General features: G+C 38.8%; 2 protein-coding genes and 1 long non-coding RNA gene across 4 annotated transcripts; all 3 read right to left on the bottom strand.

Annotated features, from left to right (window-relative positions):
• Positions 1-5548: 5548 nt before the first annotated feature.
• Positions 5549-8700, bottom strand: LOC146476376 (uncharacterized). The gene is made up of 2 exons (XM_085114527.1): positions 7672-8700; positions 5549-6430 (listed from the first exon to the last, which is right to left on the bottom strand). Exon 1 carries the CDS (start codon positions 8669-8671, stop codon positions 7781-7783), a length of 891 nt encoding a protein of 296 aa, XP_084970653.1. The 5' UTR covers positions 8672-8700; the 3' UTR covers positions 5549-6430; positions 7672-7780.
• Positions 8701-13511: 4811 nt separating this feature from the next.
• LOC146476375 (uncharacterized) lies at positions 13512-22287 on the bottom strand. Of its 2 annotated transcripts, none has more exons than XR_014865621.1 (4): positions 22205-22287; positions 16080-20191; positions 15572-15732; positions 13512-13999 (listed from the first exon to the last, which is right to left on the bottom strand). It is a non-coding gene; the product is annotated as an uncharacterized LOC146476375 (long non-coding RNA). The 2 variants fall into 2 exon arrangements; XR_014865620.1 differs by lacking the exon at positions 22205-22287 and adding an exon at positions 20323-20421.
• Positions 22288-25528: 3241 nt separating this feature from the next.
• Positions 25529-27345, bottom strand: LOC146476374 (uncharacterized). The gene is made up of 2 exons (XM_085114548.1): positions 26796-27345; positions 25529-26606 (listed from the first exon to the last, which is right to left on the bottom strand). The coding sequence occupies exons 1-2, from the start codon at positions 26956-26958 to the stop codon at positions 26446-26448; spliced, it is 324 nt and encodes a 107-aa protein (XP_084970674.1). The 5' UTR covers positions 26959-27345; the 3' UTR covers positions 25529-26445.
• Between the last annotated feature and the right edge of the window lie 37 nt (positions 27346-27382).

The raw sequence follows: 27382 nt of genomic DNA, 5'->3' as shown, positions 1-27382 counted from the left end.
CGAATGTTCGGTTCTATCAATATAATTTATAACTGAATTAGACGGTGTCTAACAAAACCACATTGATTCTAAGCCATTTTCAATTTTGGCAATAGTCATAGCTAAACAGTCTGCTGCTGACGGTAACAAGAAGGCTTGCATCCCAGACTAGAAAACTATCTATCTTCTTAAAATAAAATCACTTATAAACAGATTTGGAGACCCACAGACTGTCTCTCACCCTCTCACCTTAACATGAAAGCGGTATTTTCAGGCTTAAAGGTTTGGAAAAAACAGCCTGACCGACCAGACACAGTACTTTTTACCAAGGCTTTCGCCATGTTATGTTGAGACAAGCGAAGACAAGACGGTCACTTTAATCAAGACGAATTCTATCGTCAAGTATTATTTTATGAGACTCCAGCCATATAACTGGAAAGCCTTTACTACTGGGCCCTCCGAAGACACTTAATAATAATAATAATCTTTTATTAGGAAGCTTTCGTTCACTAAATGTGGTTTTCAGGAAGGTGTCGCCTCTACCATTCGTGTCCACTTAGACTCAATATAGAGATTTAGAGTTACGTGTTTTTTTTGTTTTTTTTTGTTTTTTTTTTTTTTGGTTATTTTTTTGAAAACGGCAAACGGCAGAAATGACCACGTGACCATGTCTATGGCAAATGAAACGTTCTCCCAGGGGAGGTACTCCTCGGGATTTGTGGTATAGGTGTGCGGCCGGTTCTCCAAACCCTGGCCCTATTTGAGACCAAAACATGTAATTTTGTGTTACCTTTTTTCAGACCTCGCCTCTACAGTTCGTGTCCATTTTCAGATCCATATCGTTTCTATAAAATCCTTAGCCGTTTTCAGACTTTCAGACCAAAGTCGTTAAAATTTATACACTATTTCAAACCAAAACAGCCCAATAGCCATACCCTTTGGGGCCGCATATAGGGAAGTATACCCCCCTCCCCGAACATTAAAAACCAGGAATTTCTTTCCCAAGCCAATCATAACCTTGCTTTATTGGTTCAGTGGGTTTCAGTGACAAGCAAAGAGGCAATGGTCAAAATATAGAATTGGCAAGAAACTTGCCTTGGAACTTTGATCTACTGCAAAAAACTGGCGTGCTCAATGATATTACAACGTTTTTGGAAAATGAACAGAAGTGCTTCAATGCTTATCATCAGCTCAATACTGAGGCAAAAGAGAACAATGTAAGGCTCAAAAAATGTCATTCTGGTGACATGGAAATTCCATTGTAGATAAAACATTTTGCCAATCTATTTTGTGCCTCCTTTGTTAACCAATGGAAAGTCGCAAGATTTTTTAAGCCCACTTCATGCTGTTTTACAGACCATTTCCTCGCAGCGCAGGAACTCGGTGGCCCAACGAGAATGAATTGTACAGAAACTACCTCTGTCATTTTAGTAACCTGTTGTTAAAAAGAAAACGAAGAATCATTCGGAGGAATAACCAGTTATGCTCATTAAATAAGGAAGTTCACCTAACTGAAAAACTACTCCGAAAACGCATTTGTTAAACAATTATATCGACGCCAAGTTTTAATTTTCGATGACCATTTTGATACGTTAAATGCTTTTTAACTCACACAATTATCTACGTACTTTCACTGTTAAGAAGGAATTTCAAAAATCTTTTCATATACTGCTCTTACGTACAACACTGTTTAATTTAAAACTTAACAGGCGGTTAGGGTAAAAGGCGGCATGAGTTTGCGGAATGGCATGTGGCATGACCTGCGGCATGGCATAATTATGCGAAATACGATACTTGCAGAATGACTTAAAGAAAGAAATTAACTGAAGAGCGCGTCCTGTTTTCGCGCCAATTTTATAATTTTAGTTGTTCTGGACTCCAAGCTGAATATTTAAAAACAACTAAACGACAGAAAGAGGATTAGAAAATACAAGGCCGGGATAAATCATGTCGATCGCTGGTTAGGAAGGAGTGAGGGTGAAGAAAGCTATGAATTTTCGTAGTCAAGGGACTGAGTAAATTTAAGTTTCATGTTCGCTTTTCACCTTTTGACTTCCATGTAATTGACAAGTTCAACTTGCGTACGTATCTCGCCGATAATGCAGGATAATGTAAGGTGAGAAAGAAAAGAACCTATTTCTGTCATGAGTTTGTGAAAAATGTTTTAGTCGTTACAATAAGTAACCGTTAAATGTTTACAGCGTCTGATAAAACTATTCTCGGACAAAGCGAAAGCCAAACGCACTTTTAAGTTCAATAACTGTTTCCCAAAAGAATAGCGAAGAAACTTCCCAGCTTTTCCTAAAAGCTTACCTGACCGGTTTGACAGCGAGCCGGAATAACTAACAAATGCATTTTCCAAAAGCGGCAAAATTTGTTAAACATTGCATCGAGGAATATTTACCCCCTTAAATTAAAAAATTGGTTATAAATATTTGTGATTTGAAACGGCGAGGGAGGAAAGCGCTTTCGGTGGGTAGGTCACAAAAGTTGTAAGTTGTAAGTTTCATTGCCCCGACCGGCGGGGGAGGGTAGCGGGGTATTTTTCCTCACGACCCACATATTTTATTAGACGTTAACACAACTATAGCTCCGTTCTATCTATGAAATAAAATTTTGGGATAATAATGTGGAATTAGATAACAAATGCGATACGTGGTAAAAAAAAAAAAAATTACCCGGCGGAGGTACCGTTGCACCGGTGACTATAGACCTCTTAATACTGTTTCAGCGCTTTAATACCCGAGCCGAGGTCTCACCCAAACTGATTTTAAAATGTTTTTTAAGTCGGGAAAAGGTAACATATACTTTTAATATTACTTCGTTTCTTCTTTAACGAGACGTATATTAACATGATGAAGGAGATATTTTTTTCCAGAAAAGGCGTAACCATCTGCAAACAATCTTACACGTCCGAAAATAGGCCGCTCAACGTCTACAATATTTTTCAAAATTACGGAGAAACCTCAGGCGTTCAATCAGCCAATCTTTAGGACGTGTTTAGGTATCAAAGGAAGGAACTATATACTAGAAAATTCTCAGCTTGCTCTCGCCCTTCTGAGGTAAGTTATTGTGATAAATGCAAAAAGTGTCCGAGAATACGCACATGTACTCATATTTCCTTGAATGTGACAACAATGAACAGTATTCCAGTCATCGATTTCTTCACCCTCACTTCTTCCTAACCACCGATCAGACATGTTCTATCCCAGTTGCAGGCTTGTATTTTCTAATCAGCCCATCTGTTACATTTTCCGCAACATCGAAAATTAAATTAAAATTGGCGCCAAAAAGAGACGCACTCTTCAGTTAATTTATTTCTTTGAGTCATTCCGCAAGTATCGTATTTCGCATAATTATGCCATGCCGCAGGTCATGCCACAGGCCATTCCGCAAACTCATGCCGCCTTTTACCCTCACCGCTTAACAGGTCCGTACGAACTACAAAACAGATACGTATTACTTACAAGAATTTATAAATTGGCACTCTTAGAAAAGTTTCCCTCGATTTTGCTTTTATTCCGGCGAATTTTTCCTCCTGAGTTTTTTCCCTTTACACCTTTTACGTGTTTTCTTTGCTTGCACATCCAGGTGCACGTGCACATGAATCCGCTCTTTGCGGTTTAATATAAACGCGTGGGAAAATCTTAGAAACTCTGACAGAATCTGGAAAGTTTCGATGGTAAAGACCACGTAGTCGTGCAGTTAATTTTTGTTCACCGTGGAGGATTCGTCCTATGTTATAAGTTATCTGAGATTTATAAACCAGTGGCATCGATCCCTTACACTTCCTTTGCTCAAAAAGGTTATCTCTTGTTGTGACTTTGGTTTATATTAAAACTGAACTCAACAAAAGATTTAAGTATACCCTTTTCTCTGAAAAGTCCGTTTTTTACGTCCTTGCGATGCCTAACTTTTATATAACGTTATCTTTACTAGAAATTTTCATTTTCTTGTTTTGGCAACTCGCAACTCGCAACTCGCAACTCGCAACTCGCAACTCGCAACTCGCAACTCGCAACTCGCAACTCGCAACTCGCAACTCGCAACTCGCAACTCGCAACTCGCAACACGCAACTCGCAACTCCACAACTCGCATTCTTCGCACACCCTTTAACAATATCTGTTACTTTGTGTCTAATAAAACCAGTCACATTAAAAGAACAGTTTCTGCTTTTTGTACGTATGCGAATAGTCGGTGACAATTCGCGTACCCGCAATCAAGATAAAATCGTGAACTGAGAAGCTATACCAAACATAACCACTAACTGGGTATGGTTTCAAGTGTTCTACCAGGCAAAAGAACTTAAAGGGGCAGTGTCACCTATTTGTAGTGTTACTTTGAATGGCCAAAAAACATTTGAATCGACGGAATGGTTAAAATAATGGTTCAGTTTTGTTAGCAATAACGTTACTAGTGCCCAGAAACTAGTATTGATTATGTTTGTTTGCGGTGGCTAGGATGGAAATAGATTACAACTTGAAAACATTCGCCAATCTTTTCAAGTTTTTCTTTTGTATTTGAGAGAAATCACGAAAAAATGATTACAGCTTGGACAAATGAAGCAAATTACTTAAACATTTTCCTCCCGGTGCTCTAAGAGCAATTTCATATTAGAGAATTAAAAGGTTCTTTGTCAAATGTTTGAGCAGTTTTTACCGAAATACAATAAAATTGCCGTGACAGTTCCCCTTTACTGTACTTGGATGCATCCTGATGGACAATAAACAACTAAATACGATTCACTAGTTGTATGACAAAACAGACACCGTTTCGCGGTGCCACCACTGGTGTCCCCTCCTTCCGTTGTAGCACAGACAAACGAAGTTCTTTCCGGCGTCCTTTTTGTTCAACGTTACTCTAGCTATTTAGTCTTTTTTCTTTCCCGTTTTTATTGCTCAGCTTTTAACCAAGAGACTAATACGTATTTCCGCACCAGGCCCCAGTTGTTCGAAGAGCGGATAACTTTATCCACTTGATAAGTCATTATCCAGTGGAGCAAATATACTCCACCTGGTGATTTAGGCAAGTTTTCCACACAATCCCATACTTAAATTTGATATATCCTTTTACCCTATCCACAAATTATAGGGCTATTAGGAAAATCTTGCACACATTTTATCTGCCGGGTAGCGACCTATCCAATGGATAAAGTTATCGGCTCTTTGAACAACTGGGGCCAGAACACGTCGGTTTGCATGGCTTTACTAACCTGCTAGTCTAACTAGTGGATATAAAAGAATGCTTGCCCGAATATGCTTAAAAAGCTCCACTAAACCTAATGTATGTTACAAAGTGGACATATCACAAAGTAGGGGCCTCTAAAAGAAAACAATGTCGTGATCGCAAAATGGCAAAATTTGTAAAAATATTAACGGTACTGATGCTCAGAACAAGAAGCTTACTTTTTGGACTATTGGACCAACAGTTCGAGCAAGCGCGAGAAACAAACGAAAGCTTCTTGCTCGCTGGAAGCTCCGTTCGCCTTCTTGCACTCGCTTGGAAGGGATACCACTGCTACAATCAGTACATTTTTCCTTTTCGTATGTGTTTGTGTTTGTAAAGACGTCTGCCTAACGTTTTCAAGTTTTTCCCATATTCAGTCTCCTTTCCTTTTTTGAAAATTCACTTTCAACGTCAGCAAATTTTAATAAAAAACACTGGGACAATACCCACGACACCGCACACGAAAAGCTGGGGCTGAAATATCGATTAGGTCTGAAACCCTGAAGGGGTTTAGCTATTCAATACTGAAGCATACTTTTCTACGTCACGCAGCTGATATCGTTTGTTCATCTAAGGCAACTACATCTACTGATAAAAGTCAAACATCAACTGCCCTGCAAAGTCAGTTTTCACAAAAGGAGAGTCATCAGCTAGCACAAGGCCACAAAACTGACGACCTAGGAACACAGGAGAAAACATAAGCTGCTTACAAGATTGACTAGTACAGCTTAAAATATCTTGATACATGATTCATTAAACTTCCTTAGTGTTAAGGGTAGTACAACAGAAACAGAAAAACCCAATGATATTTCTGACACTCAAGAGTCAAAGTTTTCAATTTTCCGTGCTAAGCTAAGATAAAAATTAAAATTTTTCTGCAAAGCTTTGGTATATTAAATCAAAGGGTTCCTTTAGTACTGGACTTGTTAACAATCTAGTCATGCTTTTAAACGAATGGTGAGTCATCACCCAGCATCAGAGACCATCCTTGGAATGGCTGGACAGTCACCTCATCAGTGGTGTCTGTCCTGTGGACAGTAAAACCCAGCATTCCTGCCACCAGTGCAGCGGTGTCCTGTGTACCAGACGGATCTTTGATGGTAAGTGGTACACTAACAAGGCCACTTGTGAAATCCTTATGTTCAAACAGACCATACTTGCGTTCTGTTCCTTCCAAAAAGTCGGTGATCCATCCTCTGATGTGAATCCTGCCCGTGGGGAAGCCTGAAGATCAAAACAAGTAGTCATTTGGTGTATTGTGGACGACAGGACTCTGTCAGCCACATACAATATCGTTATTTAAAAAGAAAAGCATTCTTCGCTTCTTCGCTGGTTAGTTCCTCGGGTATGATGCAAACCTCTTTGTTTTAGCCTAATTCTAATTGCCTGTTTCGTACTAGAGGCGAAATTAGGCAAACATTTGTAGTGGTTCTGGTTATGCTTCTTGTAGTTCGTACATTAAAAAGAGGGGCGCAGGACGGCTTACGCGTGTAGACACACTTTCGTCGATAATGCGTCGCTAAAGACGTACTAAAACCGATTGATATTAAGTCCGTCAAGACGCACAATTGGCCTTGTGTCATTCTTTATACTAGAGGAACTACGAGAAGCATAACCAGAGGGGTTAAACGCCTTTGCCCAATTTCGTCCAAGACATTGTGCGTCTCCATTTTCAGCTACTTTCAAAATATTGGCGAGAAAAAATGAGAAAAATTCCACCCTTGAGCCGCAGTGGTTACTACATTCCAAAATGTTATCGAATAACAGATAAATGTATCTAACATTATGGCATTACGTTAGGTTCTCTTCTTTTCTAAACCTATGGAATTCTATGGAACTTTATCAACTACTACATGATGTCTTAACTGCAATGATGTTAGTGTCAGAGCATAAAAGTCGCGGTCCAACTGAAATAAAACACGGGGGAGACTGAGAGGAAGTGGAACTGAAGTGTTTCAAAGCGTAGGAATTTGACCTGTGCCTCCTAATACAGAAGTAGTTTGGCAAGAGTTTATGACAATGCGGGAAAAGCAGATCTTATTATGGGATACTGGACTGACAGAAACAAATTGGGGGCACCGGGGCATTTTTTTTTTTTTGAGATAATTAAGCAACAATTCAGTATTCTAAAAAGCAGTCAAGTATACATAGCAATGTATGGCGTTTTTTCCAAATTGAAGCTTGAGGCTCTGAAAAATGCATTGTTACCCCCATCTTTCTTTTTGGATACTAAGAGCACTTGCTAAGTTCTGCTTTTTTCGCAAAGTTTTAAACCGCGCAAAAATATCCCTGTATTGGTAGGCACCATCCTGATAGGAAAGCTGAGTATCTCCAGAAGCGCAGAACGTAAACTCAGTTAAAAAAGTAGGCATCATTCTTAAACGAAACAGGAACTGAACTGGGGCTTTGCTCTGCTCCTCCTTTAACAGTTTGTTAATTAAACGTCGATTGTAAAACAAACATACCTGATGAATATTGCTCCTCATAATCCACGATATGACTCCACCATTTTTCATCTGGCTTGCCCTGGTACGTTTCCAGCAACTTGCTGAACACTCTCTGCACCACATCCCATCATTCCGATACAAGGCCAAGGTCGTTCTCTATGGGTTCCAACAATGTCCTCAATACCTTTAATTTTGAGGTTAATTTCTTCCAGTCTTCCTCGGTTCCTAGCATCTCCACGGCTGGAATTCCACACCCAAGCAACAAGTCAAAGTTGAAGTAACTGTTAACTGAATACATCAGTGTAATCTGCGAAACTATCTTCTGCACTGGCGTCGTGGTATTGAAATCTGCTGTAATTCCGTCCACGAACTCAGGCGCTTTGACGTTTTCCTTAATTGCCTTGGTTATTTGATCGAAGAACCAGCTGTAATTGACGGTGTGGATGGTAGGATCTTCCACTTCAACCACAATGGTCTTCTTTGATTCATGGTCCACAAACATCTTGCGAACGGATTTTTTCTGCGAGTTCTCGTCGATGGCGCAGGCAACTTGTTTGATGACACAAAACCACCAGTCGTCTGGCGAGGTTCGGAGTTTGTAGTGATAACTGTAGGCTGTAAAAATGGCACCGAACATGCCGCAGTCGGCACAAACGGAATAAATTTCCTCCTCTGATCCCAATGCAGTGACTAAACACCCAGGGGTCCTTTTATTCTGTTTCTCTCTCCCTTCTGCTATCACGGTGTTACTCTGTGTTGCTGCGTACTTATGGAATAACTCTTTAGCTTGCTCGACGTTCTCAAGAAAGTGCAATTCATCGAACTTGGAGGGAACCCTTTTATGGCGAGCGAGGGAAACACACCTGACGCTCAATCCATCGTCCGTGGTGCAGTCAATAGCCGACGGTTTAGACGCTTGGTTTGGTTTCACTTTGGAATTATTCCCTTCTACTCTGTTGACTGCTGTGCCGTGCTGAGCAACAGCAGACCTAGGGGATTTGGAGATACTCTTGCCCATGAGGAATGAATACAGCAAACCTTTTCACTACGGTCTCTTTCGAGCTTTGCCCTGTTGTAAAATGGAACATGCAAATTATAACAGAATAGAAGTTCTCACCTCGTAATCGGTATACTGGCCTCGATATAACAGATGCAGGGGCAATATCTACGTTTCGAAACTTGCCATTAATAATGACGATCCAAACCACGAAATCAACAAGAAAGTGTCTTCGGAACTGAAAGATTTTTAACACTCTATCGACTTGGAAACCAGGCTCATTCAGCTCATTCCATGATGATGCCGTGGATCGGAGAAAGTTCGAAATAAAACAAAATACAGGTAGTGAAAGGCCTCACTTGATCCGTTTACCCGTCATACATGGGAAGTTAGAACTTCCTGTTTTTGTGGTCTGACTGGCATCAGTATTGCGTGAGATCCAACCAAACGCGCGTGATTGAAAAATCCCTGTTCAGTTATTTTGTGCTGGTGAAGACGTTAATTTCCTGCATTCAGTTCTCGGCTCTCGGCAGTGGATATGAGTGACTCGACTATATCTGCCATAACCAAACGCGGTCCTACTGCCGACAGAATGGAGGAGAATGATTTTAAACGGCTAAAATCTGAACTCGAATCTACTGTCAGCCAGCACACCGCCCGACGGACAATGGTTCGAGCATCAAGTGTATTTCGCTCGCCAGTCATCATTTGTTATAAGTAAAGGGTTAGATATACATAAGCAAGTGAAATAAACGATAATATTAACAATAATAATAATAATAATAATAATAATAATAATAATAATAATAATAATAATAATAATGATAATAATAATTCATTAATTTATATTGCGCTTTTTATGATCAAAAGTGTATTACAATATTACAATATTACAACCAGTGTCATTTAATTCTCGTAAAACGGGCGTAATATGGTAATGCAATCAAAAGCGCATTACAATATTAGAATATACTAAACAGATATGTACCTAAACTAAATTTGACAATAAAAAAGTAACTTAAACGCTAAAGGCTAAAAGCTAACTTAAAAAGATATGTTTCATGACAAGATTTAAAAGTAAAAATAGAATCAACATTGCACAGGCTTGCTGGGAGCGCGTTCCACAGTGTAGGTGCAGCTGCACTAAAAGATCTGTCACCAAAGGGTTTTTTCATTTTCCCTGCTCAGGGATGTAATAGAATAGTGCCTGAGTCAGAGCGCAGTGAATAGCGTGCGTGCTTTCTTACATCGATTAAATCGCTTATATAAGCGGGTGCCATACCATTTAGTGCTTTAAAAGTTAAAAGTAAAATTTTAAAATGTATTCTATACAAAACTGGCAACCAGTGTAATCTAGTGCTTGCAAAACGGGCGTAATATGGTCATATTTGCTGCTCGAAGTTAGTAACCTAGTTGCTGCGTTGTGACAACGTGATGACGTTCTCCATCCCCTGAAAGTATCCCTTTCTACCCGAGCATGGATTGACAGTAAGATTTGTTGCTATGTAAGACTTCTGAAAAGTAACCGTTTGCAAATACGATAAGTTTCTGGCCGTCATAGAAATACGCATACAGCACACTGTATAAATCAGTAACATCCGCAGATGACAAATTGAATCAGCAATCAGGTGAAGTTTTGTCTGGTGGAACTCTTATTGGACCTTTCAAGGCCAATCATGATCTCATAATCGGTATGCAGCTGGCCTCGATATAAACAGACGCACAGGCGATATCTACGTTTCGAAACTTGACATTAACAAGATGCCTATACTGGCATTTAAGCGTGATTCTGTGCCTAATTTATTTCCATTATACGCTTCCCAGACTTTTAAAGCCATCTTCCCTTCGCAATTGAAATATTGCGTTACGGTACTTGAGAACATACCGGAAATTTCTTTCTGAAAACCTCATGACAGAGGCAGATACACATATATCTGACTCTCGCGCTATTCAGGGCTATTTATATTTCCTATTTATCTATTGCATGCATTACATTATTCGAGATGATACGGAAATTGCTTTCGGAAAACGTCATGACCCTGGGCAGATTACATATCTGATTCAGAAGACAACAGACAATATCATTCTTCAAGACAAAAATTAAAGACAGACAAAAAACTTTCCTAAATGAACACGAAAACTTAAGTAAAAGTTGGCAGAATTAAAATAAATTTTTTTTTTTATGAAGTGAATTTCCAGTAACGTTTAGGCATCACTTCGACAAAGTCTGCAGCGCAGGTAATGTTTTACGCTTAAGCTTGACCTTTCCTCTTCGCATTGCAAAACACAATCTTCCAGTCAATACCAAATTTCTTCGCCGCGAGCTGTCCATTTTCCATCATTTAAACTGTCGAGTGCTTCTTAGAACTTGTCCTTTCGATTAACCGCTTCAAAAGGGGCAGTATCATGGGAGAGCGATGGGAGATATCATGATTTTTGGCCAAAATTCACTAAATTTAAACTTTGAACACTGTGTTAATTAATTTCTCAATCGCTAATTTAAAGCAGTATTTATAGTGATTCTAAGACGAAAGATTCAACCAAGATATAGTACAGCCGGCGATTTTTAGTGCGTTACAACAGCGAAATTTGAAAACGTCCGCCAGACGTTTTCAAATTTGAACCCCTCTTTATCTTGGTCATCTGCCGGCGAAAATTTCCGTGGATAGTTTCTTTGCATTCTGATAGTCTTTTAACGGAATTTTGTCATTATATCTTGGCTGCTACCAGCCGAATAGCGTCTTTCGGATTTTCAGTGTGTTATCAAAAATAGCGTGATACTGTCCCTTTAATTTCCTTTCTGTAAACAGCAAATTGGAATCTAAAACATTAAAACAATATGACCACGTCACTAAAGAAGCCTTTTTAGTTGGTTCGTCGGAACAATCTATTTGGCGTTTAGACTTTTGACCACATTTACTTTCTTTTGAAGCCCGGAAAAAACAGAAACAAGAGGCGAAAAAACGCGGCTCTACCGTTGTAATGATTGCAGAGGTTTCTGATGGTGATGAGACTCCGGATGCAAGCTAAGCGTCGTTTTCAATTTTATTTTTGTGAGATTTGTAATGTTTAAACTCTTACACAAATGGAAGCCTAAAATTAATAGTCACTTTTTTTTGGGGGGGGGGGGGGGGTTGTCATATCAGTGTTCTAAAACGTGTATTTTTTAAAAGTGTCTTTAGTCATCATGGGATGGTGAGATTGCAATTTTAAAAAAAGGCCATTTTTTTTAGTGTACCCCTGTTTTTAGAGAAGTTGATAAAAAGCGGATAATGGTTTGCCCTCCCTTAAAGAAAACCACTTGATATGTTTCCATTTGTGTTCTACAAGCATTTCGCAAGTGAGAAGAAGTGTTTACTTTCCGCTGAAAAACACTTGAAAATCCCCGGCGACATAACCCTTTTTAGAAAGATCAGGGGATTATTCGAATGAGAGCGAGTTAGAATTTGGTGCTGGACGTCCACTAAGTTATACAGCGGCAAATCATTTAGCTTGGATGAGAGCTTAGATCAAACATAACCTCTCTTCATTTCTGCTCTCGTTGTATCCAATCTTTAAAATTTGTCCAACATTAGAATTGAACATCTCCAGCCTTCGAATGTCGTTATTTTTAAAGATCTTAAATAGTAGAACAACATGAGTCGAGGCTGGTGTAACCTGCATTACAGTCATTTCAGTGAGCAAAGGAAAGCGATCAGAAGCCAGGGCGTATGGATTATTTAAGATCAAAACTGGCACAAGAAGAATCTTGATGTTATTGCCCAAAATATTGCCACAGGAAAATACGTTCCACTGGCAAGCTAAAGTCTGCAGAACAGGCGTTATTTTGTTTTTGTCTTTATTTTGCGTTATTCAAGTAAGCAGAGGCAAGCTTGCCTCCGTTCGCTTGAAAAACGCAAATAAATAAATAAATAAATAAATAACGCCTGTTCTGCAGGCTAGTGTTGTTAAATAGCTGCATTTTATTTGATATTAACTGATCGCATGTGTGCTCCCGGAAATGACTGCTACTCAAGTTACAGTGGTCGAAAACATATTTTTATTAATTTTAAAATTGTTCCCATTAAATAGTTGCACATCTACCTCACACCGAATAATATTACGAAAGTTAACAAGCTCAAGACCCCATACTTAAAAGAACCATTATACTAAGGTGTGCCGGGCTCGGCATTTGGGCATTTAAATTTTAAATTTTGAATTATTACTTTTATTTTACTTTTCATTTTTAGTTTTAATTTAATGTTTATTTCATTTGAATTTCTTTAAAATTTAGTGTTTAAACTTAAATAATGAGGATTCCTGTAAATATCTTCTCGCCCTTCATTTTGTTTTGAATTATCTCAGTCGAAAAATTGGTGGCCTAAGACGAACTAAATCTAGTGTTAAAAACGCTTATCGATACACGAGATCATGGTAAAACATGGGTCAACGTTAAATCCTACATTGGTTCAGTGAGATACAGGAAAATCCGCCGACCGGTTGGTTGAGCATCGGACTAGGTCGTGGGTTCAAACCCCGGCCGGACCAAAACTCAGGGTCTTAAAATAACTGAGGAGAAAGTGCTGCCTTTGTAATGACATCTGCAAATGGTTAGACTTTCTAGTCTTCTCGTATAAGAACGATAAACTGTAGGCCCCGTCTCACAACACTACAATGTTCATAACCCTGTGGAACGTTAAAGAACCCACACACTAATCGAAAAGAGTAGGGCATGGAGTTCCCGGTGTGCTGGTCTGGTCTTTGTGCTATTTCATGATTAGTAGTAGGAGGAGTCTCGTTATTGGAACTTATCGTTCTGTGAGTTCTCTCCTGTCAGAGGTTCTCCTCTGGCGAAGTTTATAAATAAAATAAAATAAAAATAGGGTCCAGGAAATTACGCTAACTCAGCCTAATGAAAGGGCCTTCCTTTTTACATTTATGTGAAATGTTTACGCGAATTCAGGATCCCAACGAATGCAGACGCGGCATTAGCTACAACCAAAAGTTCCACCTATAGATCTACTGTATAGTAAGAGTAACTAAAGTTGTTTCATTTTCAAAGAGGAAAAAAAGTTCCTTTATCGTTGTTTGTTCACTGTCGCTGTAGCCAAACGCCTCACGGCCAAAGTAATCGTAGCAGTAGTTATCACCACTCGGTGATCTTCACGCAAATTGTTATTTCGCAGTGATGGGCATGTGATTACGAAATATCAATGTTCAGTCTATGCCATTTTCGTCTTGAGATTTAAAGACATTTTAAGCAATGATGTAGAGCTAGTGAAGGCTGGCTGAAGAATCTTGCTGTTCAGTTTTCACTCGGATAAACTCTAGCTTTAAAAACTTCGTGAGACTTGAACCACAGAAAACACCCTAAAAGGAAAGAAGGAAAAATGGATTTCAGTTGTAAGTCTGATTATTGTTAATTGATAATTAATGCATTGGTACATCCATTAACGTTTAACTTTATTGCTACAGCTAAGGAGTATAAGATGACCAAGAGTTTTGTTAGAGATAGTATGCCTGTGTCACTGACTGAAAAATTAATATATTATTTATTCACCGGGCTTAAAACATAACATCTCATTTTTTACAAACATGTTCTCTCGAAAAGCGGCACAAATCTTTACCCTGCTCCAATACTCACTGAAAAACAAACCTGTTAAAACTAAAATTACTTCCGTATTTTCTCGATTTAACGCCGGCCTCATATATTAAAGTGCACCTAGCCCCCAAATTTTTTTCGCTTAAATAAATCTTTGCACCTATACGAAACGCATTGAGCCTTTTTGCGCCTTTTTTTTTTAACCAAATCTTGGTTTTTTATAGGCTGTAAAAGTTACGAAAAGTAGCCATCATCTGTCCCATGACCGAGCTAGTAAGGGGCATGGGTCTATTCCTTACGTGAAGTCACAAACTGCTTTGCATGCAATTTCACAAAGACTTAATAAACGCAAATCAGTTTGTGACGTCATGTAAGGAATAGACCCATGCCCCTTACTAGCTCGGTCATGGGACAGATGATGGCTAGCTTTTGTAACTTTTACAGCCTTTAAAAAGTCAAGATTTGGTTGAAAAAGGCGCCAAATAGCGCAATATGTTTCGAACAGGTGCAAAGATTTATTTAAGAGAAAGAAAAATGGGGGTTAGGTGCACTTTCAGTTAAACGTCAGCTAACGTCGGGTCAAAACTGCTAATTTTTAAATAAACGTCGGGAGTGTTTGATCGAGGTCCCGGCGTTTATTTGCGGTCCAGCATTTTCTATCTAATAGCACTGCTGCAACATACTAGTACGTTATGCTGCTTTGCTAATTTCAATAAATGTTCAGAGGAAAACTGGCGTAATAATAGCTAGGATGGATGTTGTACAACAAAATAAAACATAACAATGTTCGTTCGTGTTGTATTACTGGAAAACGTTCCTTCTTGTGTTATGCTTCCTTTGGGAAGCTCTCCCAGGCCGATGTTCTTTCAACTCAGCTGCGCCTTTAAGGTGCTTTCTTGTTTATGTTCTGTTTGTTACAAATCTTGATTACAATATACAAGCATAGATGCGCCATACGTAATACTGTAACTTTGGGTAATAATTCTCCTCCGAGAACCAGGGGCAGTTTGTCAAGACAGGACGAAGGGAAAAATCGTCTCGCCTCATAACAAACTGCCCCTGGGTCTCTGAGGATGGATAATAAGAAATTGACCGGAAAAAAATGTCAGAAGACTGCACTTTATCAATAAACGCCGGACCTCGATTAAACGCCGGCTTTCAAAGGCGGGACCAAAACTGCTGGTTTTTAAATAAACACCGGGGACGTTTAATCGAGAAAATACAGTATCTAAACTTGTTCTAATACTCTTCTCAAAATCCAATGAAACAAGAGTCATACTCTTTTGAGCTGCGCATACCTTATAGTTAAATAAGTGAGGAAGTATACTACTCCAACTAACCTTCAAGAAAGAGCCGATGGTGATAACCGCTTACTAACTCCTTCGTTATGTTCATATCAGAAGAAAACACTCATCCATCCTTCGTCAGCTTTCCCTCGTGTTTCTATGATAGTAACTCCGCGGATAGTTGAGGTGCTCATACCCATCTGGAGTAGTTTTCCCTGAAAGGGAGGAGAACAGTCTATATTTTTCCAATAAATTTCCCATTTTAATAGGGCGGTTATATTAATTAAGGAAGAATTAAGTGGGGATATACCGTTAACATATGTACAGTAAGGGAATTTGATACTTTTTCTAAGATTTCCATGAAACTTATATTCATTGAACGCACTTCACAATAGTAACTACCAACTCAAGAACTACAAGAAACTATTTGGTTGAATAATATAATAAGTTCAACAAGCTTAAGACAATGTGCCGCTCAGAAAAACGAAAGTCCAGGGCACATAGCGCCGATCTATGGTCGACTCAACGAGCGTAAGATGACAGCAAACCGATAGCAACATACCTTGCAAATCTTGTTTATTGTCTATAGGTCTACCAATGATGGATGGAGGCATCTCACTCAGTGTTCATGTAGAGGAAACACGATATATACTCTACAAACTTAAAAAAAAAAAAGAAAACAATCAGCTTTATGGCAGTAAATTATGAACGAGTGCAGACTTGATCGTTAACAGTTAACAGACATTCATTCCTATATAGCAGCAAATAAATGACGTTCAGAAGAAAAACAACAGCAGGAAACATGCTATTTAACCAGCTCCAGGCTTAATAACTCAGATGGGTAAAGAAATTGTTTGAATATATCCCCACAGTTTGAGGTCACATGATTGGCAACTATTGTCCACCTTCCCGTATCTAATGCTATTTAGCTATCACAGTTAGCGTTCCCTTCCATATAAAGACATACTGCTGCCTTAATATTGTGGGTACTCTGAGTGACACTGCAGACGAATGCAAAAATGACAAAGTAATCAACCAACGAAAGCACGGCGTTCCATACTTGTGTCCCAAGCTGCACTCCGGACTAAGTGAGATCATTCTCATTCATTCAGAAGGCTTAAAGTATACCATCATATTTATTCCATTACGCATATGCCACACATTGTCATTCAAATCCAAGGAAACATACAGGACGTTTGTCCAAAAAATCTTCAGTTGTTTAATAGCCTTAGCTCCCGCGTCGCTGCGTCTCCTGTAGCTCAGTGGTAGAGAATATGAAAGTAGAAATCGGAAGGTCTTAGGCTCCATTTCTCATAGTAGGACTCAGATTTCCTTTTTCAGAGTATGCCTCAGTGTCTTTCACTGAATAATACATCCTTTTCATTCATTCACAAGGCTTATAGTAAAGCATCACATTTATTCACATTTTATCTCTGTGGTAGAGCATCCAAAATAGTAACCGGAAGGTCTTTAAAGTTCAACTCCTCATAGAAGGACTCGGATATCCTGTTTCCAAGAGTACCTCAGTGTCATTCAGTGGAGAATATATTATTCTCATACGATCAATAGGCTTAAAATATTCAAAACCAAGCAGTGTACAGGATGTTTGTCCCATGAACCCACAAAGTATCATCGCCTTTGCTCCCACACGTCTCTTGTAGCTCAGTGGTAAAGCATCCTAACAATGGAAATCGGGAGCTAGGTAGATCTGTGGTAGAGCTTCCGAACAAGTAACCGGAGGGGCTTAAGTTCGACTCTTCATAGGAGCACTCGAATATCCTATCTCCGATTAAATCTCAGAGTCAGTAATCGGAAAAGAGCTTGAGTTCGACTCCTTGTAAGAGGACTCGGATATCGTTTTTCCGAGTCTAGGTCACTGTAAATGTCTCTTATTGAATAATAAATCATTGTCATTTATTCACCAGGATTATAGTATACCATCAAATCTAATGACTTGTAGCTATGTTGTAGCGCATCTGAAAAAGTATTTGGGGTGGGGGGAGGGGGAGGCTAAAGTGTGACTCCTTCAATGAGGACACGGATATCCTGTTTCCGAATATAGCTCAGTTTCATTTACTGAATAATACATCATTGTCATTCATTTACCAGGATACTAGTATACCATTAGAGTTGTAGCTCTTTGGTAGAGCTTCCGAACAAGTAATATTTACTTAGCACTCGGATATCCTACTTCCGAGTATAGGTTAGTGTGGATGTCTTTCACTGAATAATCCATCACTGTCATTCTTCCATGGGGATTACTGTATACCATCAGATTTAACCATATGTAGCTCAATTGTAAAGAGTCCGAACTAAAAATAGGAAAGGCTTAGGTTCGATTCCTTGTAGGAGGACTCGGCTATTCTGTTTCCGAGTATAGCTCAGTGTCATTAACTGAATAAGACATCATTCTCATTCATTCACCAGAATTCTAGCATCCCAACAGTTTTAATCACTTGTAGCTCTGTGGTAGAACTTCCGCGAACAAGTCCTTTGAGGAGCTAAACTTTCTCTACTCAAAGGAGGACTCGGATATCCAGCTTACGAGTATAGCTCAGTGTGTCGTTCACTTGATAAAGCACCATTCTCTCATTCACCAGGATTTTTGCGTCCCATCAGATGTAATCACTTGTAGCTCTGTGGTAGATCTTACGCAAGTAATTGGAGGGGCTAATTAAACTTTGACTCCTCAAAGGAAGACTCAGATGTCCTATCTCCGAGTGTAGCTCAGTGTTATTAACTAAATAACACATTATTCTCATTCATTCACCAATATTGTATATAGCATCCCATCAGATTTAATCACTTCTGGCTTTGTGGTAGAGCTTCCAAACAAGTAATTGGAGGGGCTAAACTTTGACTCCTTAAAAGAAGACTCGGATGTCCTGTTTCCTAGTATAGGTCAGACTAGACGTCTTTCACTGTATAGTACCTCAATGCCATCCACTCGTCAAGATTACAGTATATCATCAGATTTAATCACATGTAGCTCAATTTTAAAGGGTCCGAACTAGCAATCGGAAGGGCTTACGTTCGACTCCTTATAGGGGGACTCTGCTATCCTGTTCCGAGTATAGCTCAGTGTCATTCACTGAATAATACATCATTGTTATTCATTCACCAGGATTCTAGTATACCATTTAATTAAAGTATATGTAGCTCTGTGGTAGAGTTTCCAAACAGGTAAATGGAGGGGCTCAACTTTGACTCCTCAAAGGAGGACTCGGATGTCCTGTTTCCGAGTATAGGTCAGTGTCATTCACTAAATAACACAACATGTAGCTCAATTGTAAAGCGTCCGAAGTAGCAATCGGAAGAGCTTAGGTTGGACTCCTTGTAGGAGGACTCGGATAGACTGTTTCTAAGTGCAGCTCAGTGCCATTCACTGAATAATACATCATTCTCATTCATTCACAAGGATTTTAGGATACCATTAGATTTAAGTACATGTAGCTCTGTGGAAGGGCTTCCGAACAAGGAATCGGAGGGGCTAAATTTCGACTCATCAAAGGAGAACTTTTATTCTTGATTAATGTGATTCTTATTTCCTAAAAGTATGTCGATATGAACACAGGAAACTTGTAAAGGAAATTCAATACTACTGATTATGACTCTTGCAGCCGCGGAATGAGTTTCAGTAACTTTTGTAGACATACCTGTGAAGCGTTAGATATCCCTCAATATATCTATAATCTGTAAACACAGGCTGTTAGTAAAACATGGGGCTCTAAAGCCCAGTCAGTCGAGAACAGCTTCTACGTCATAACCAAACTTATTTAGTTAACATGCTGGATTTGTAAGTGAAGTCATTTGAAGTGTATCACATTTTTCTTCAGATCAGTGGAGCCCATTTAAAAATTTCATTTACGTTAAGCAGTGTTTTTGATGGCTTTGAGTGGGGCTAATAGAATTGCATCACATATTTTTGTGGATCAATGGAATTCATTTAATATCCCGTGTTCCATAAATAGTTTTTTTAATATTCCCTTCTATTGCAAAGCAACAACTCCTTCTCAGGAACCGCAAGATGAATTTAAAACTAATGCTTAGGTAATTTGGTTTGAAAAAAATTTGTGACCCCCGCTTGAATACAGACGGTCCTCTGGAACCAGCCATGAACTCTCACACAGCGACCCAGTATATTGCCTGTCACCCTAACAGGTCACGTTATAGTTAGTTTCCGGTATAACCCGGCCTGTATTCAACTGAGTTGACTACTGTACCTGTGTGCAATGCCTGTTGAGTGCATACGGCAGACCGGGATGGGTTGATCATCACAACTATACGGGCCTCGGGAAGCGCGAAAGTAAGACAAGCACCAAGTGGAGCGCGCGAAACCCTCTACCCAGCTTGGGGTCACGTGGTTGGCAACTATTGGCCACCTTTCTGTTTTTGATACTATTTTTTAGTCATAGTTTAGAGTTTGGTTCGGTCGAAAGAGATGTTGCAGTCTTAAACATACTGTGCTAGGTAAATACGTGCCGTTGGTTTAGTGTTTGGCCGATCCAGCCGTGGTTCTTTTGAGAAGACATTTCGTTATTCTTTCCTCCTGCAGTGTATTGGACACTAAAGATATAGTGATTTAGATATTGTTCTCCACAAAAAATTTATACTGACCTCCAATATTTACGTTACAAGTGTTGTGGAAAGTAGCCCTCTTTCGTGAAGGTCAACCTGAAAAGGTAAAAAATATTGGTTAATAAAGATCTTGGGGGTTGTTAGTTGCCTTAGTTTAGGCTGTAGGGCTGTAGGGCTGTCGGGCTTGGTTGAAAGCAGAACTGAAGTAAGAATAGTATACCTGATACCTGTTTTGAATCCCGGTTCATTTATAGCTCATTCATATGGATTCTTGATGTTTTTTTTAATGTTATATATGCGTTATCACGCATCACAAGTTCGTTTTTTTCCGGCGTGAATACTTGAATACCTGCGAAAAGCAAAATAATGAAGAATAAATACATAAATACATATAGAGCTAGTGACGATGATGATGATAATTATCATTATTATTATTATTATTATTATTATTATTATTATTATTATTATTATTATTATTATTATTATTATTATTATTATTATCGTAATGGTGATAATTGCTTCCCCCTCTCGTTTGCAATTTGTTTCTCTTACCCTCCTGCTCTCGAAGTTTGTGTAGTGGTAACACGCATCGAAAAATTGGGACGAGGAGGATTGGGACCAGGCGAAAGCGTCTCGCCCCAACTCCTACTCGTTCACACCCCTATTGTAGCTCGCCTTCGACGGATTGATTAACCCTCGAGGGATCTTTAGAGAAAAGGGAGTCTGCAAGCAATCTGCCCCCTCCCCACTCAAGATGATCATAAACGAAATGCTCGCAAGAAAGCTCACGACAAATTTGGACAAGAGGTCGTGTAGGTTTAGGTTAGAGATACGACACAATAAGGACTCCAGGATAACGAAAGGGCGACGTGTTAGGGAAATATGAATAAACAAATTAATCAATTAATTAATTAATAAGTTTATTTAAGAGTTGAAGTATAAATAAATACACAAACAGAACATAACATTTGATAAGAATCCCAACTGGTAGGAGGCAAACCTGTTTACAAAGCGTGTTCTTGGATTTGAAAACGGAGCTAAAGTGAAACAAATCCCAGTGGTCAGAGCGGGACTTGAACCCGGGACCACCGGATTGCAAGTTCAGCGCCCTAACCACTATGCAACGCTGCCTCCCTATATGTATGTATACATGTAAAGAAGAAGAACGAGGAGAAGACTGTAAAGAAGAAGAACGAAGAGAAGACTGTAAAGTATGCCCCCACCCCCCCCCCCCCCCCAACGTTGGGGATTAAAACAGGAGTTCCCCGGTTACGAGGTAAAACGACACAACATCATCATTGATGTCCTTGGGAGGGGGGGGGGAGGTGGTCACGGGAGATGGACACTACAATGTACGAAAATTGTGGGGAAGAGTAGCAAAGAGGTGTTGAAAAGAATGCAGAAAGCGGTGCTGTCCGGCACGTTCAATATTTCCCGGACATTTAAAGTTGTGATTTGAAAGACGATTGACTGTATTATACAATGTTAATGATGACGACATTATCCAACGACAATGATTTTAGGCCAAGTTTGGATCCGTTTTTTATCCGTTTTTTTTTTTTTTTTTTTTAATTTTTAAATGTCTTATTGCGCCTAGCCTTATTTTTGTTAGTGTCGGCAACGAACTGAGAGCAATTTTTTTCCATGATCGATGATACGTGAACTGGGAGACGATCGAATTGTAATTATTGTTATTATTTGTTTTTTAGCAGGTAAATAGATACGGATAGTTTTTATTTATTTTACATTGATTTTTATTATTATGATTATATTCTTTTTAACTCCTAGCTCACAGGTTACGCTGTTCGCCTGTGCAGCTTTTTAACTGAGTTTAGCATCCAGTTGAGAACTCTGCTATGACAATAATAATCATAAAAATAATAATAATAATAATAATAATAATAATAATAATAATAATAATAATAATAATATAGTTTATTCAAGTCATTTGCAGTCCATGACTGAATTCCTGACCGATTACAATTCAAGGATTAATAATATTAATAGTCATAATACAGAAATCTAGATTATATTGTCTGATATGTAGCTTTATCACCGGTTTAGGCAGTGAATGAAACGCGGTCCAGCAAAAAGGCAAAAAGGACTTACATTTGTATATGCATTTTCCACGTCTGTCTAAGTAGTTTGGATTCCAGAATCCTTTGCTCATTTTTACTGGATGTGAAGTTCTGCATTTCTTTTCAGCTAAAGAAAAAAAATTAAATCAGCAATGAAAGTTTATATTGATTAGTCCCAGTTTCAAAATAGCACGTCTGCACACCCTTTTCAGAATTATCGCTGGAAGTTGGGCGTTACTCCTGAGACAGTTTCTGATAGCGTATTTCCCTACCCATGGAAACTGAAAATTTGATAAATCTGAGTCAGATTCCACCTCTTGTGGAAAACAAATTCTCGAATTCATATACAAACTAATTCTTTATAAAAAAACTGATATAGTAATGGTAATGGTAATGGTATTTATACGGTAATTTTACGACTTAGCTGAACCATAGCTTATTCAACTTCTCTCGTATGAATGTCCCTTATGTCCTTAAAGAAAGAGTACATTTTTGGCAAGAACAAGGGGTCCATACAGGGGCTAAATTAATTCTTCCAATTTTGTCGGGAAAATTCTTCGAATGTAGTCGTAGTCTGATCCATCAGATGATCGTTCTTCTCTAGGCAGTCCCACTTCATGGGCTGGTTTTCATAAACAACTATGCTGGTCATATACTTTAAAATCGCACAGCTAGATGTTGTCAGTGTATCTACTTCCCGCTTATTTGTCATTTTTAAACCGACGAAGACTGAAGAGTTTCGGCCGGAAAGTCTTTTTCTAAGTTTTTGATAAATGTGGTGTTTTAAACTTTTTCCAAGTCAGTGTCCGAAACCTTTAAGATTGTATTAAATCGGGTAAATAATGTTTTGATACTTACATTTGCCATCGCTCAAATCTCTTCCGAGTGTGAAATGACGTTAATTTTTCTATTCTTTGGTAGGTGGAAGAGGTTCTTTGATTCGCGATATACAGCAGCGTATTTCTAAAGCAAGGAGTAAATAAACAATAAGAAACATGAAGAAATAATCCTCTTTAGTATAGCTCCACATTAACGAATATAATTTCCTGGTGCTGACTGCTAATTGTCACTTTAGAGGTTCCAGAAAATTGGAAGTTTTCAATCGTTACTGAATCTTTAATCAAGATAATTCCCAAAAGGCAAGTTAATACAAGCAATTGGCGGTCAACACACTGCAGTTAATTAATCTTTCCCTATAATCGGTGTCTTCAAAAACGAGTTTGACTGTCTAAGAACAAGTTAAACAGTAAACAATGAAATAAACATAACATAATCTTTGTTTATGCACGAAAATTCAATCAGGTTACAGGTAAATAATCCAATGCAAAAAACATTCTAAAAAGCTAATTGCTATCATCACATATCAAAACATTAAAAAAGATAAAAATTAGCCATAATAACTGCCTCCGCTGCATCTTCTTTGCACATAAAAGAGAAAATGCAACACCATATTTTACTCTATAAGAAATCCTTAAGCTAGAGAACATTTTTAGGTTGAAAATTGGTTCCCTTGTGCATAAATTACAATACAATAAAAAAGAAACACCCCCTGCACTCCATGATCTTGTTTCCCTAGCTTCTGATATCCAGAAATATAATACCAGATTTGCCACTAGTCAAAACCTGTACAGACCATTTTCTAGAACTAATTATGGTTTAGCACGGTTTAGAGTAGTGGCATCAAAAAACCTGGGAAACAATTCCAATGGAAGTTAAGTGTCTGTCCTACAATGATTTTAAGAAAAAATACAAACTTTTTTTTACTTGGTAGCCAAACATAAATAATATAAAAAAAAATTAACGTATACTATATACTTATATATTTGCTGTAAACACTTATTTTCCTTACTGTTGTAGTTTCCACTCCTAAGTCTACTGATTAGACTAGCAGAGCTCTTTAACCAGTATTATCAATTCTACTTCCCCCTATTTTATTTAACTGCACAGAGGTAGTGGCCAACACGAAAGCCTTGCTCCTTTGGCCACTACGCACTTCTTCCGTAGAATGTATAATCACTATATAAAAATTGCTTTGCACGTTTAATTTTTTTCTTACTATAAATTATATTGTATTTCGTTGTAATAAGTGTGAATATAATTGAATTGAATTGAATATCATGTCAATCACTTACTAATTAATAAAACACCTTGTTTTCCATGAATGCTGTGCCTTTAGTTATTAGTTTAGTAATTATATAAAAATTTCTTAAATTCACCCAGAAATCCTGCTTGCCTCACATTTTGAGGGAGACAATTCCACAGAACAGCACCGCAATTGCGAAAACTATTACGAAGATAATAAGTTCGTGGCAATGGAATAGCTAGTTTATTTACAGAATCTCGGAAAAGTGTATGGAGCGAGGAGCGAGGCCGTTTAGGGATTTATAAAACCATGACCACAGATGACGGCCTTTTTCAAGAACGTCGGACTGAGTTCTGGCCGATTTCCTCCATTCATCTCTTTTTATTTTACCTTGAAGCTACTCGTTGAATGGTGTGCAACTGATATACTTTTAGGGAAACTGCGAGGGGGGAAAGCAAATTCCGTGACTTTATCTGAGCATGATAGAAAAACGAGCTTTGGACAGCAGCAAACTTTGCAATCCAACCGTTAATTGACATCCCTTAGCAACTTACCTCTATATTGGATTATTCAACCAAATCGAAGCCTTCTCCCTTGTTAAATAGAAATGCATTGCGACGATCTATTCCTATATTCCAAGCGGGTTTCAACTGTACAACGCTTGGAGTTGCACCTACACGCGGCCTTCACTATTACTTCATGCCTCAAACCTTCAGTTGAATCTTTCAAACTATCCCCTTAAGTTCTAGGCAAAGTCTGGTAAACTCTTGGGAGACTTGTGCATGGGCTAACTTTTCAGAAACCAACTTTCGATCCAAATTTAAGTTCTTTCGGTTCGTAAAGCAGCAAACGAAATGTCCGTTAAGAATTTAAAAACCCGTTTGAGCTGAGGTGCGCATGAGCACGTGAATAAATTTTTGGTACAGATCATCTATCACGAAAATCATGAATAACCATTGTTTACTTAAATATCTTTACATTGGAGCGTGTTTCAGTGCAGTATCGATTAGCATAATCTAGAATGCTGAGATTTTTTGCCACTTACGAAACAATAAAGCTCAACAGGCGCAAAGGCGGCCAGGTTTTTTTGCGCTTTGAATTGGCATTGCGTTTTTGAATCAGCAAGAATTAAATGAATAGTAGAAACTCGGACTTGGTCGCCAAAACGCTCGCAGGTGCTGAAAGCGTTAAGGGTGGACTGGTTCGAACGGTCATAAACATGGACAACTTAAAATACGTGCCTTCCACTAATGATTTTCAGACCTGACGCCCAATCGGAGTTTTAACCTAAATACCAAATCAATGCCCATTTTCAGCATTTTCCCATAAATCCTTTGATACCATTTCCAGACCAAAACAGGTCGAAAACCATTTTTATCGGGAATGTTGATTTTTCAACAGAGTTGATAACTAAAAGTAAGCTGGTCATCGTAAAGAGATTCGAGTGCTGACGTTTAGAGCGTAAGCCCTTCGTCTTGAGCGCTAGTCCTTCGCTCTAACGAAAGGACAAATCTCTTTTAAGGTGGCTAATTTACCTTTAGTCATCAACTTGTACGTTGATAAACCAAACATTCGTTTCTATATTGCTTACCGACGTAGCATTTGGAGATTCGCTCATTAATCACCTTCAGTCGGTCACTGTTCGAACTACTCGTTCTTACCTTGATCTTCAAGGTCCTTCAACAAATATTAAGTAAGCGGGCTCATCCAAAAAGGATCGGGTGACGACATTTTCACTGTTCTAAATGGCATACAGTCATTCATTGGCCCTAGGATTTTTGTCTGTAGTCTTGTTAGTCCTGTTACGGCCTCATCGATGTTTTCAGCTTCACAAACGTGATTCCAGTCTGTTTGCTCAAGCTCGAAAAAGAGAGTGTGTCTACGATGTTCCCTGCAATCTCTCAGTTGGACTTAATATCGCAGTGGGTTCAGCTTTAGGGCTGGAGGTAATATCACTCCCTCATGATCAATCTTTATAGACATATGAATAGGGTAACAGGAATCAAAAAGGCTTGAAGGATTAGTGAAGCAATCATAGAGACATGAATCTCCTCTTGTGGAAAGGTTGACCAATGAGCGCCAACCAGACAACGATTCAAGTCGGTCAATGTTCATCTGATTTAAAAGATCTCCACCACAGACGAACAACCCGTCAGAAATTTTTTCCAAAAAGGAATCTGACAAATCGATTAGGTAGCCCATTTTAAAATCCTTTCTTGATAACTGTGTTGTGGAGGGTGATAAATTCCACAAATAAGCATATGGTGTCCGGTGGGTAAAGCGGAAGTGATAGCAATCAGTTCGACTGACTCCTCCGGATCTTTGTACATCGACCACATTAATGTTATTTCTGACATAACAACAACAACAACAATTAATTTAGCATTCCCACATGAGTACATGATATTCAAATAGTAGGATCAACATTGTTAAAAGAAAAAATAATTTTAGAATCATCGTCAAAATCATTGAAATGGGAATATTTTCTTATTATGTCTTCGACGGAAGAACTTTGAACGTAAATTATAAATGGCAATACCTCCGTTTGTACTCATATCTGTTCCATTCCAGTTTCTATCTCGCCGAAACAGAGCGTAATTTGACATGACAATAACGGCATCGGGAACGTCCGGTCTCAAATGCGTTTCAGAAACCACACATACGTCAATATCGTTCATATCCTGTTCCATTTCGAGAGCCATAGAAGATCGGATTCTATTTTTGGTCTTGAGAAGACTGCAGATGTTAATAAACAGAAATTTCGGGACCGGCGAACCTTCCTCAGTCAGCCTGTTTGATGGCTGTTGTAGCTAACGAGAGTTACTCATACCCATTGCCAAGGACTGAATGCAGAAAACGTCTTCACCAGGACAAAATAACTGAACAGGGATTTCCGATCACGTACCCCGCGCAATACTGATGCCAGTTAGACCACAAAAACAGGAAACAGAGGAAATCCTAACTTTCCCATGTATGATGGGTAAACGGATCAAGTGTGGCCTTACGCTACCGTATTTGTTTTATTTTGAGCTCTCGCCGATCCACGGCATCACCAGGGAATGAGAAAATATTCTACATTACAAGATTTCTGGACAGGCAGGATTACAAAAAGGAGCGGTGGTGTGG

The sequence above is a fragment of the Pavona decussata genome, unplaced genomic scaffold (assembly GCF_977016875.1).
Source record: "Pavona decussata unplaced genomic scaffold, jaPavDecu1.1 SCAFFOLD_77, whole genome shotgun sequence".
NCBI classification, from domain to species: domain Eukaryota; kingdom Metazoa; phylum Cnidaria; class Anthozoa; order Scleractinia; family Agariciidae; genus Pavona; species Pavona decussata.
Note: the sequence above shows the minus strand (reverse complement) of the source record. Positions and strands in the feature narration are given on the sequence as shown.

Excerpts from the sequence above, each read along its gene's own strand:
- LOC146476376 (XM_085114527.1), bottom strand. The coding sequence starts at position 8,671 with ATGGGCAAGAGTATCTCCAAATCCCCTAGGTCTGCTGTTGCTCAGCAC.
- LOC146476374 (XM_085114548.1), bottom strand. The coding sequence starts at position 26,958 with ATGGCTCTCGAAATGGAACAGGATATGAACGATATTGACGTATGTGTG. Across the intron at positions 26,607-26,795 it reads AGATATGAGTACAAACGGAG|AAATAACATTAATGTGGTCG; the intron begins GTATTGCCATTT and ends TTGTTATGTCAG.